This window comes from Saimiri boliviensis, chromosome 12 (genome assembly GCF_048565385.1).
Source record: "Saimiri boliviensis isolate mSaiBol1 chromosome 12, mSaiBol1.pri, whole genome shotgun sequence".
In the NCBI taxonomy this organism is placed as follows: Eukaryota; Metazoa; Chordata; class Mammalia; order Primates; family Cebidae; genus Saimiri; species Saimiri boliviensis.
Genome location: NC_133460.1, coordinates 22,107,333 through 22,119,474, shown reverse-complemented (window position 1 = coordinate 22,119,474; position 12,142 = coordinate 22,107,333). Strand labels below are relative to the sequence as shown.

The following is a 12,142-nucleotide window of genomic DNA, read 5'->3' as shown; positions in this document are numbered from 1 at the left end:
ACCAAATACCGCATGTTCTCCTTTATAAGGGGGAGGTAAACAATAGGTACACATGGCTATGAAGATGGAAATAACAGATACTGGGGACTCCAAAAGGGAGGCAGGTGGGTGTAGGGCAAGAGCTGGAAAATTACCTACCAGGCACAGTGATCACTGTTTGGGTAATGGGCACACTAGAAACCCAATCCCCACCAGTACGCAATATACCCATGTAACACACATGGACGTGCCCCCGAATCTAAAGCAAAATGATAGTTAAAAAAAAGAAAAAAGATCTAGAAGCCAGGTGATGGAGACCCTGCCTTGGAGACAAAGCATTGTGAGCCCTTCCTTCTCCTGAATGCCAGTACAGGGCTTTGGCTGTCTCTGGGCACAATTAAGACAGGGCTCAGAGTCCAGAAGCACAGCAGGTCTTCCCCCAGGCAGACAGCAGTAGGACTCGTGGCCCAGGAGAGGAAAAGGGAGCCAGACAATGGGGGCCCAAGATGGGCCAGAAAAAAGTAATGCCAAGACCTTCAACACATCATCAGGCTAACAGCAGTCCCTCAGCACGACCCTCTCAGCCCTGAGCAAGGTCTGTGTGTCCAGCTGGGTGGCTATGTCAGAGCAATGAGGCCCTGACAGCAAGAAGCAGGCTTCCCCTGGGGCCCAAAACCACATCCTAAGCCACAGCCTGGGAACTCCACCCTGTCCCAATACTTATTAAACTCTCACATGCAAGGATGGTCTGTGTCCAGTCACAAAAACCTGAATAAGACCCTGCTCGGTGGGTGAAGGGACGGGGATCTTCCCAAGGAACAGAAGCAGAAACACCACACGACACAGGTATCCAGCTCCAAAGTTTTTAATCTCAACTCCAGAGGGCTGGGCCGGGCACCTGGGGCCCTGGGCTGTTCTGCTTCTGTGGGCCCCACGCCCGGACCCTGGCCTTGGCTTCTCCTCCTGGGTCTTCAGACCATCATCCTGGGGTCCGCTTCCACGTTCTCACCACTCTTCCATGACGACGCCTTCTGCTCAGCCTCCTCCCTTGGCAATCTCAGGGAGGCTCCTTCACAGCCAATTCATCCTTGGGTCCCCTTCTCAAGGGGATGTCAACAGTCTAGGCTGGGACCCTTGCCCCCAATTCAATCCCCATCACCACAGCCAGTAAAGCCTCTGTCAGGGGCCCTGCCTCTTCACCTGCTGCCTCCACAAGCCCCACCAGGGCCAGGGCCCGCTTCCTTGGGCACTTCTCTGGCCCCAGTGTCCAGCGCGCACAGTGGGCAGCCAGCCGGGGCCGGCCCAGGCGGAACACCTCACCCACTGACTCCGGGCCACCCTGGGGTCCCAGGTGGATGCGGCCCACGGCCTCTTCCAGCTCCTCCTCCAGCCCAGGCAGCAGAAAACGGCCAGCGGCCTCCAGCGCCTCCTCGGCCTCTGAGCCCAGCAGGGGCTGGCCTGGCGGGGGCACGGGCCCCAGGGCAGCCCCGCAGCCCCGACAACCGTGCAAATGATGCAGGACAGGCCAGGCTGCGCCAGGCGACAGGCCTCGCAGGGGCACCAGGTCCATCTGGGCTTCAGCAAAGCTGCCCGACAGCAGGGCCCGGAAGAAAGGGGAGGCGGTGGCCGAGGCCGCTCGCTGGGCGGGGAGCTGGAGGCCTGAGTCCAGCAGGAAGTGCAGGTCGGGAGCTGGGACAGGAGCTGGGCCCAGCAGAGGTTCGTAGAGGCAAGGGGACGGTGGGTCTAGGTCCATGGGGACTGCCGGTGGGAGCGCTGGGCTCAGAGTGGGAGACACCAGGCCTTGGAGGCAGGATAGGGAGTCCGCCGCAAAGAAGAGGAAGAGCGGGTGTGGGGCCGGCCGGGTCAGCGCTGCGAGGAGGAGGCGGAGGCCACCCTGCTCCAGGAGCAGCCGGCGCCACAGAGAGGGCTTCCTGCGGGGAAGAGAGCACTTTTCAGCCTGGGAGACACAGCACTGTTCCCCCACCCCGAAAGGCACCCACTTCCCACTCACCGGCAGATGAAGGGCAGGGTCAGCGCACAGGCCACTCGGTCCTCAGGGCTCCCGGAGAGCAGCAGGTGCGTCAGGGCCCCGACCCCGAAGGGCGACTCGGCCTGAACCGTCAGGTTCTGCAGTAGCCTCTCCCCTGCGGGTGGAGAGCTTGTCAGGCTGGAGCTGGGGTCTGAGGCGGGTGGGGTGGGTGAGCCAGGACTCTGGGCCGGTGAGAGGAAGGAGGGTGAAAACTCGGGGGCAGAAATCAGGGCACTGAAGAGCGAGGGCTGGAGTCGGGACGTTGGGAACCTGAAGTCCAGGACAAGGACAGAAGGTGGGACGGTCAGGGTGCAAGTCCCGGCCCCGGAAGCAGCCTGCGGTCAGGCCACGGCAGACAGGGCAGTCCCTGGCCGCGCTGGGGGTGGTCATGGTGCCCGTGGGGAGCAGCCAGAGCAGCGCTGAACCAAGGGAAGAGCCAGGAAAGAGGCACAGACAGGTGGGTCTCGGCCCGGGGCTGCATCTGGAGTTAGGGGATCTGGGCCCGGGGCTTGGGCAGGGGACGCAGCGGAAGTCTGCCTGTGGGCAGGCGGACAGGAGCGTACTGCTTCCCAGCCCTACCCCACTCAGGCGATGGGCTGTCTGGAGGACAGGCTGGGGAGGACATGTGAGTGGGAAGCTGAGGTTCTGGGCCCACGGAAGCCATGGGGAGGGGTGGGAACGCACGCGGGGGAGGGGAGACGGGTGGGCATGGGAACTTACCCAGCTCTCGGTGCCGGCTGTGAAGAGCGGGCCGGGCACGCGGTGCTGGCCAGTCGTCCGGCGCGACCCCGAGCACCAGCCAGGCCCGCAGCAGCGCGGCGCCATAGCTGCGCACGAAGGCCTCGAGGCAGGCGGGGTTGCAGGTGAGGCGCGACAGGATGCGCAGTGCGCGTGGACTGGGCGGACCCGGTGCCCCGGTCACATAGGTCAGCAGGCCACACAGGGCCGGGCCGGTCACCAGTGCCCCGCTGGGGTCAGGGGCCTGGGAAAAGCGTGATAGCAGCAGCAGGGCCGGCCCCTCGCGTCCCCAAGGCTCCTCAATGGCGGTGGCTGGGCTGCGGCCTGGAGTGCGCTGGGTGCGAGGTGCCCGCAGGGAGGTTGGGCTGGGGGCGGGGCTGGCCGGCTCTGCGGGCTCCCGCGGAGGACACTGCTCAGGAGACCAGTCAGGGGAGATGTCATCAGGGCCGGCAGCGTAGCCCTCGGAGATCAGCCATGACCTGCGGAGGGCAGAAAGGGATGGAGACTCAACTGAGAGCCAAGGTGAAGGGGCAGAATCCAAGGGCCCGTGAGCCACCTTTTTTCTTTTTTTTTTTTTTTAAGATGTGGTTTCACCGTATTGGTCAGGCTGGTTTCAAACTCCTAACCTCAGGTGATCTGCCCGCCTCGGCCTCCCAAAGTGCTGGGACTACAGGCGTGAGCCACCACACCCGGCCTCGTTGTTTTTTAAAAGAAACATGGTCTGGCTCTGTAGCTCAGGATGGAATGCAGTTGCAGGATCCTGGCTCACTGCAGCCTTGAACTCCTGAGCTCAAGCAATCCTCCTACCTCGACCTCCCAAGTAGCTGGCACTACAGGGGTGTACTACCACACTCTGCTAATTTTTAAAATTTTTTGTGGATATGGGTCTTGCTGTGGTGCCCAGCCTGGTCTCTAAGTCCAGTGCTCAAGCAATCCTCCTGCCTTGGCTTCCGGAGAATTACAGGCATGAACCACTACATTAGCTAAAAGCTGTCGTGGAGGGAGGCAAAGCCAGGACGAGGAGGAGAGTGGAGAAAGGGAAGAAACAAGTGAGGAGGGATGAGACCAAAACCTCATTCAGCAATGACTGATGCCTGTCATGTGCCAAGCCCTTCTTTGGGTGCTGGGTAGAAGCACTGAACAAAGTGCCTGTCCTCCTGGAGTTTATGTTCCAGTGAGAGGAAGCAGACAAATAAGTGAACCGTGAGTTATGTTAGTGTGGGGCCAGCGTGGAGTACAAGTATCATGGAGAAAATAAAAAGGAAATAGGAAGCACTGGGGGCTGGGTGTGGTGGCTCACACCTGTAATCCCTGTACTTTGAGACGCTGAGCCAGGAGGGTCACTAGAAGCCAAGAGTTCGAGACCAGCCTGGTTAACAAAGTGAGACCCCCCCCCACCACCCACCGCCCCACATTGCTAATGTTAAGAAAAAAAATAACCGGCCGGGCACAGTGGCTCACGCCTGTAATCACAGCACTTTGGGAGGCTGAGGCGGGGAGATCACAAGATGAGGGGTTCGAGACCAGCCTGACCAACATGGTGAAACCTGGTCTCTACTTAAAAATATAAAAATTAGCCGAGCATGGTGGTGCACACCTGTAATCCCAACTACTTGGGAGGCTGAGGCAGGAGAACTGCTCGAACCCGGGAGGCGGAAGTTGCAGTGAGCCGACAGCATGCCATTGCACTCCAGCCTGGGTGACAGAGTGAGACTGTCTCAAAAAAATAAATAAAATAAAATAAAATAAAAAGCTGGGGGAGGGGAGAGTTGAAATTTTAAACAGGGTGATGATGGTGGCCTCTACTGAGAAGGTAAGATCTCAATAAGGACTTGAAGGAGCTGAGAGAGGAGGGCAGATGGGAGGAAGAGTGGTCTAGGCAGAGAGAACAGCAGCCCAGAAACAGTATACCCACCTATCATCTGCAAAAACTAGCTAGAAGATCAGTGCGAAAGAAAGCTGCAGGCAGTAGGAGTGGTCGGAGATGAAGACAGAGAGCTCACCAGAAGGCTGACATCCAGTGAGCAATGCTTAGTGCCAGGCATGGGGCAAAGGACCCTCAAATCTCTGCAACAACTCTATGGGGCATGTACATCACACACAGGGACTCAGACTCCCAGAATTCCTCAGATGTCCTGTGATGCTTCAGCTCATGAGTGATGACGGGAACAGAGTAAGAATTTGAACTCCAGAGCCCACTGTCTTTTTATTTATCTATTTATTTATTTCGAGACGGAGTTTTGCTCTTGTTACCCAGGCTGGAGTGCAATGGCACGATCTTGGCTCACCACAACCTCCGCCTCCTGGGTTCAGGCAATTCTCCTGCCTCAGCCTCTTGAGTAGCTGGGATTACAGGCACGCGCCACCATGCCCAGCTAATATTTTTGCATTTTCAGTAGAGACGGGGTTTCACCTTGTTGACCAGGATGGTCTAGATCTCTTGACCTCGTGATCCACCCGCCTCAGCCTCCCAAAGTGCTGGGATTACAGGCTTGAGCTACCGCGCCCGGCAAGCCCACTGTCTTAACCAGCGTACAGCCCACCTCCCAGTGAACTTGTCTGGGTCCCAAAGTTCAAAGCTGCCAGGGTGGAACGAAGGTTAAAAGGTAGATCCGCCGGGCGCGGTGGCTCAAGCCTGTAATCCCAGCACTTTGGGAGGCCGAGGCGGGTGGATCACGAGGTCGAGAGATCGAGACCATCCTGGTCAACGTGGTGAAACCCCGTCTCTACCAAAAATACAAAACACTAGCTGGGCATGGTGGCGCGTGCCTGTAGTCCCAGCTACTCAGGAGGCTGAGGCAGGAGAATTGCCTGAACCCAGGAGGCGGAGGTTGCGGTGAGCCGAGATCGTGTCATTGCACTCCAGCCTGGGTAACAAGAGCGTCACTCTGTCTCAAAAAAAAAAAAAAAAAAGGTAGATCCAGCTGGGCACAGTGGCTCATGCCTGTAATCCCAGCACTTTGGGAGGCCGAGGCAGGTGGATCATAAGGTCAAAAGATCGAGACCAACCTGGCCAACACCGTGAAACCCCATTTCTACTAAAAATACAAAAATCAGCTGGGCGTGGTGGTGGGCGCCTATAATCCCAGCTACTTGGGAGGCTGAGGCAGGAGAATTGCTTGAACCCAGGGGGCAGAGGTTGCAGTAAGTGTAGATGGCACCACTGCACTCCAGCCCGGCAGCAGAGTAAAACCATGTCTCCATAAAAAAAGAAAAGGTAGACCCAAGAGAGAGGAGCATGTTAAATGGGAACTGACAGGTGGTTCTGTCGTGGCAGGCAATCAGGAGTCTGGGTAATAAAAGTCTTATTCGGACAGAATGGGGGTGGAGGTAGTGAAGAGGGCCAGGACAGACACAAACCCCATGTCACCACACTGCTCACTCTCCCAATCCTTGGAGCAGGGACTCACCTGAGGCTCCGGAAGCTTCCACCCTGCGCCCGCTCAGGGGTCCGCTCCTCAGGGAAGTCCCAGGAAGCAGCTTCCCTTCCCTCTTCTTCCTCCTCGCCAGCCTCACCACACAGCTGCCCAGCCAGGAGAGGCACAAGTCCCAGAGCCTGAAGCCGGCCCAGGGCCCCAGTGTCATAGAGAAAGCCCACAAGGGCAGCCACGATACGAGGGTGCCATGCGCTGGCACGAGGGTCCCGCAGCAGGCCTATCAGCAGATCCAAGCCACCAGCATCCCGCAGCCGCGCCCGGTTGATGGCCTCGCGACACAGGAGGCACACGGCCCGCACCAGGGGCTGTTGGGAGGCTGGGCTGGCTCCACTGGGACCCCGGCGCTGCCGGAGCTCACGTACCAGCACCTCCACCCCACCAGCATTGCCCAGTGCAGGACGAATCAAGCCCTGGGCACACAGGTTGGCGAGGGTCAGAATGGTTGCCTCACGTATTACCCGTTTGGGGTGGGAAGCCAGGCTGACGAGTGGGCCCAGTCCCCCGCCCAGACTAAGCTGCTCAGCACAGGCCCGGGAGCAGCCTCGGCTGAGTTCCAGGAGGGCACGGACAAGGGCTGAAGTCAGTGCAGCGTCTGGGGCAGTGGCCAGGAGCTCAGCCAGCGGGCGCACTGCTCCCTGCTGTGCCAGGGCCAGGCGGTGCTGGGGTGAGTCCGCCAGGTTGCGGAGGGCACGCACCACGTTCTGCAGGCACAGTGAGTCCTGGCAGGCTGTCAGGCTCTCCACGAGCAGGGGAACAGCACCTGAGGAGGGCAGGAAAGGGGAGCACAGAGGGTGAACAAGGACAGATACTCAAGTCTTTCTTCCGCCCTGAGCCCTAGCTGACCCCACCCTCACAGCGTCTCACCAGCAGAGTGGATGTCCCCACAGCTCTCAGGTTCCATGGCTAAGTTCCCCAGGGCACGGGCCGTCCGGTTCTGGATGCTGTCTGTCTTCATGCACTGAAGAATGGTCACTGCAAGGAGAGTTTGGGCTCATGAGGATTCTACCCCTTATTGTCTCTCCCATCAATCACCTGGAGAATGTGGCCTGAGAGAGCTGGGAAGGCTTGCAGAAGGGGCTAATGCTCAGCAGGGTGCAGGGGCCCACACCTGTAATCCCAGCACTTGGGAGGCCAAGGTGTGTGGGTCACCTAAGGTCAGGAGTTCGAGACCAGTCTGGCCAACAAGGCCAAATCCTGTCTCTCCTAAGACTACAAAAATTATCTGGGCATGGTGGTGCATGCCTGTAATCCCAGCTACCCAGGAGGCTGAGGCACGAGAACTGCTTGAATCCGGGAAGCAGAGGTTGTAGTGAGCAGAGATTACGTCACTGCACTCCAGCCTAGGCAACAGAGCAAGACTCTATCTCAAAAACAAAGAGAAGAGGCTAGCACTTGAGCTGGGTCTGGAGGGGTACACAGGGAGGTATATGCTAGAAACACGGTGGATGGGGTCTGAGAAGGCATTTCAGGTTTGGAAGTAGCCTTTGCAAAGGCCCAGGGGTAAGATGTAGTGTCTGTGAAAGGCTCCAGATGCCAGGCCAAGGGCTTGAATGTGAAGGCACTGGGGGCCACGCAAGGATTTTATGAAGGGGAGTGACATGGTACAATCTGGCATCCATAGGGAGAATGTATTACAGGGGAAAGAATAGGACCGGGGGAGGAGTCAAAAGGCTGTCATAATAGTCCAAGCAAGAAGAGACAATGGCTTGAACTAACCCAGCTACCAGCATCACACAGCACAAAGGTACCAGTCTCTGGGCACAAAGTGGAAGTAGGAAGACAGAAAAGCAGATGGAGTCAGAAGATATTTAAAATAGTCGGTGAATGATGGAGGTTACTTAATAATCGAGCCTCCTGTCAAACATATTACAGTCCAGAAACATTTTATATAAATTTTAAATACACTAATGTTCCTCTTTATCCAAAAAGTTAAGATGTCATCAAAACTAGCGTAATTTCGTGGAGGGCAGTTAGTGACATGTAAACTGCTTTCACGCATTGCCACTAGGAGGCACCAATTTAGTTGGTAAACAGAAAAGCTTTTCTTTTGCTAAGATTTGTTCTTACGGTGCTGGGTTTTATTATTTTTATTTATTTTTTCCTGCTCCCTAGGACTACTGGTTTGTTTGGTTTTCTAATAGATGATATGTTGCCGAGGCTGGAGTACAGGCACAGTCATTGTTCACTGCAGCCTCGACCTCCTGGGCTCAAGTGATCCTCCCGCCTCGTCCTCCCAAGTAGCTGGAACTACAAGCGCTCACCACTGCGCCCGGCTTGTGCTAGTTTTTAATAACTTGAAGTAGCTGTGCTTAGAATATTTTTATCGTACTATATTTGTCTTTTTTTTTTTTTTTTACCTGTACATGTCAAGGAATATTCGTGCTATATTTGTACTTCGTTTTCTCACCACTCCGATTTTTTGAGGCTGCTATTACTGCCCCATTTTACAAGGAATTCTAGCCTCGGAAGGGTTAGGTGACTTTTGCAGAAATCCCTTTGAGAACCACTACACCTTCCAGGTCATCAGTAGGGCTTCAGAGCCTTGCACAGGGCTAGACACACAGTGGGCATTGAACGTCTGCTATGAACATCATAACTGGAGGATATGAATCAACTGAAAAAGTTACCAAATAACCGTTTGGCCTCCGATAGTTCAGCTCAGTTCAAAAGTCCTCAACAACCAATTCCTACATAATGGCTGTCATTATCTAATCTGGGAGGGGTCGGGAATAATCTATAGAGAGAACAGTGACATCATGGGACACAACAGCTTGAGAAACAGCAGCGCTGCGCCATCCTAAAGCACGTTATTCCGGGATATGACACAAAGAACTCCAGACTGCCCAGGAAGGCTAGAGCTAGAGAGCCGCACACCAAATCCTTCTAGGAAACAAGGGCGGAGCACTTACCCAGCGGGAGGATACCTCCGAGTCTGCGCACTTCGGCCCGGCACGCCCCTTCCGTACAGCAGTCGGCTAGGATGCTGAGCGCCAAGTCCAGCGTCTTGCGCAGGCGCACTGGTGGCGAAGGAGTCGACGACACAGCGGAGGGGGCGGGGCCCGATGCGGGGGCGGGGCTAGAAGCTGCTGACGCGACCGACGAGGGGGCGGAGCCGGGGCCATCCTGGGACGGGGCGGGACCCGATGCAGCCGCTCGCCGTAGCAGCGCGAGAAGGGGGCGGAGCCCGCCGCGTGCCCGGAAGCGCTCGATTCCCCCTGCTGCCTTGATGTGGCGAGTGCGGAGGGCTAGGAGCGCGCAGCCCAGGGGTGTCTCGTTGGTAGCTGGGTCCTTTTCCCCACCCAGTCCCTCCCCGGTCGCCGCCGTGAGCTGCGCGAGGCAGAACGAGAGCGAGTCCGTGAGGGTTGGCTTCGCAGCCGCCATCTTGGCTCGGGCCTCAAACTCCGCCCCGCCTCTCGCCGCAGATCCCAGGGAGCGGAACTGGAAGACAGGGGAGTCGCTGGGCAGCGCCTTGCTGACGCTGTTTAAATAACGTCGCCGCAGCTGTGCGAGTCGGAAGTTGTAGTTCTCGAACCAGGAAGTCTGTCCTTGCACAGGAAGCACTGCGGTAACCTAGTCGCTGCGCGACGTGGGACACGGGGGCGGAGCATGCGGGAGGTGTGTTCCGCGCCCAGCCTCGCACGCCTACCTCGGGACGCGCTGGAGACTCTTCAGGGCCCTCCAGGTGGGCTGGGGCCTCCAGGCAGCCCTGACGTCCGACCACGGAGCCTTCGTGTCGTGCTCCGCCCTCGGCGTGCGCTTGACGGTGACCGCCTTTCCTCCTCCAGGCTCGCTTCGCTGCCCCCCAGCGGTGGCGGGGCCCTCCCCTGGGACGGACTCCGATAACCCCGAGCCAGGTTGAAAAGTGTTGGGTCGTGACCGCTCGGCAGATGGGGAGCCCTTGCTCGGTCAGGGGAAGGAGAGGGTTAAACCTACCGAGACCGTTTGTTGCCGCTTCCTAGAGTGACATGGGCTTGTGGAATTTTCCGTTTCCGGAGCTGGACCCCAGGGTCCCGAGTGTCCTCCGCTCTGGGCGTGCTTGTGAGCTCAGTAGCTGGCGTCTAGGAAATGGGGCGCTCTTCACCCGCGGTGCAGTCGGCGGCGCCAGAAGTGGCGAGGCAGAATCCAGACGGGGCGGAGCAGCGGAGGAGCGGGACGTTCGCATCCCGGGGAGCCCCCAGGTCACCCCTGGAGTGCGAGGTGGCTCCGCCTGAGCGGCCCTTCCGGGTGTGGCCGGGGCAGCTCCCCACCCGGAAAATGGTCAAGCTCGGACCCTGGGGAGGAAGAAGCTTTTGCCAACAGCAGCCGTCTACAAGCCCCAAACCCTGCGAGTGCCGAGAAGTGTGGGCTGACCACAGCCTGCCTCCCCGGCTTCATTCACCACCAAGGCAAGTCTTACCATTGTGCGAAGTATGGCAAAAGCTTCCGACGTGGCTGTGATCTGGTTAAGCACCAGCGGGTACACACCAGTGAAAAACCATACCCGTGCCCGGAGTGTGGCCGTTGCTTCAGCCCTGCAGCTGTGCCGAATGTGGGAAGACTTTCAGCCTCCGCTCCAACCTGATCCAGCACCAGCGCGCACACACCGGCTAAAAGCCTTACTGCTCAGGGGACTGCTGCAAGAGCCTCAGCCTTAGCTCCAACTTGTTGTAGCATTAGCGCTCCACACGGGTGAAAAGACCTCTAAGTGCCTTTTTTATAGCAAGAGTTTTGTGCATAGTTGGAATCTGCTGCGGCACCAGCACAGTCACACAGACCGGAAGCCTGATGCTTATGTGGCCAGAGCTTCGGCCAGAGCTACCTACTTGTCCACTAGGTGGCCCACAGCTGTGAGAAGCCCTGCGTCCGCCTGGAGTGTGGCAGAGTTAGCCCAAAGCTCCAGCCTGGGCCAGCACCAGTGGACGCATAAGGGCAGCAGCCTCTGCAGATGGCTTCAGTTTTAGCTGAAACTTCGGCTCTGACTTTGGTTCCGACCTCAAGGAAAGGGAAGGAACCAGGATCTCTAAGCAGACCCCCTTCTGCTCCCCTGTTGATTTTGTTGCGGGCTCTACATCTTTTTGCCCAACTCTCTGCTGAGTCAAGGAACCCCTGTGTGGGCTGGGCATGGTCGCTCATGCCTGTTTTCCCAGCACTTTGGGAGAAAAGGCTGGCAGATCACTGGAGGCGCCAGCAGTTCAAGACCAGCTTGGTCAACATAATGAAACCCCATATCTACTAAAAATACCAAAAAAAAAAAAAAAGGCTTGTTGGCTTGCGCCTGTAATCCCGGCTAGTCGGGAGGCTGAGGCAGGAGACTCACTTGAACCTCAGGAGGTAGAGGCTGCAGTGAGCGAATATCGTGCCACTGCACTCCAGCCTGGGCGACAGAAAGAGATTCTGTCTCAAGGAAATAATAAAATTTAATTTTTTTTTTTTTTAAAAAGGAGCCGCAGTCTGGAAGAATCAGAACACTGGAGTTGTGATCACTGCCTTCAAAGAGCCCAACTAGCTAAGGAGGGCTTATGTTTGTTCTTCGAAGCTACAAAATCAGAACGTCAGCCAGCTGAAGGAAGAGTTTGGGGATGGCAGGAGCTGTGCGGCACGCACCCAGCCACCTGCAGATGTAGGGATACCTCTGGCAGGGCAGTGGCTGACCCTATCCTTCACAGGCCTAGGGAGTGATGGGATTAATCACACCTAGAGCAACAGCTACCTCTTCCCAGAGGAATGGGACCAGAAATCAGGCAAGCCCCTGTGAGGAGTGCCATGGCAGGGGATGGGCGGGACATTCCTAATCTCCAGAGGGAACCATGAGGGAGCCTGTGTTCTAGCAGAGGAGTCGGAGAATTTGAACTTGGGACCATTGCATGAGCCCTGGGTTGTGTGAACCCTCAGAAAGACCTCTCAACACGTGAGGACGATCATTATGGGTGATGCTGTGTGGTGGGGGCCTGGGAAAAGACTTGTATATTGAGTTCAGGGG

The 12,142-nt window shown here is 57.2% G+C and overlaps 1 protein-coding gene across 2 annotated transcripts; it reads right to left on the bottom strand.

Moving 5' to 3' along the window:
- Nucleotides 1-828: 828 nt before the first annotated feature.
- ARMC5 (armadillo repeat containing 5) lies at nt 829-10,136 on the bottom strand. 2 transcript variants are annotated; one of them, XM_074382056.1, is made up of 7 exons: nt 10,117-10,136; nt 9,093-9,621; nt 7,048-7,155; nt 6,157-6,943; nt 2,729-3,225; nt 1,991-2,123; nt 829-1,910 (listed from the first exon to the last, which is right to left on the bottom strand). In XM_074382056.1, exons 2-7 carry the CDS (start codon nt 9,562-9,564, stop codon nt 1,100-1,102), a joined length of 2,808 nt encoding a protein of 935 aa, XP_074238157.1. In that variant the 5' UTR covers nt 9,565-9,621; nt 10,117-10,136; the 3' UTR covers nt 829-1,099. The 2 variants fall into 2 exon arrangements, with proteins under 2 accessions (XP_074238157.1, XP_010338953.1); XM_010340651.3 differs by lacking the exon at nt 10,117-10,136 and having other exon boundaries at nt 9,093-9,749.
- Nucleotides 10,137-12,142: the final 2,006 nt, after the last annotated feature.

Coding starts and splice junctions, on each gene's coding strand:
- ARMC5 (XM_074382056.1), bottom strand. CDS start 9,564: ATGGCGGCTGCGAAGCCAACCCTCACGGACTCGCTCTCGTTCTGCCTC. Junction 7,156..9,092: donor CGGAGGTATCCTCCCGCTGG/GTAAGTGCTCCG, acceptor CTCTCCTTGCAG/TGACCATTCTTCAGTGCATG. Junction 2,124..2,728: donor CAGCCGGCACCGAGAGCTGG/GTAAGTTCCCAT, acceptor CTCCACCCGCAG/GGGAGAGGCTACTGCAGAAC.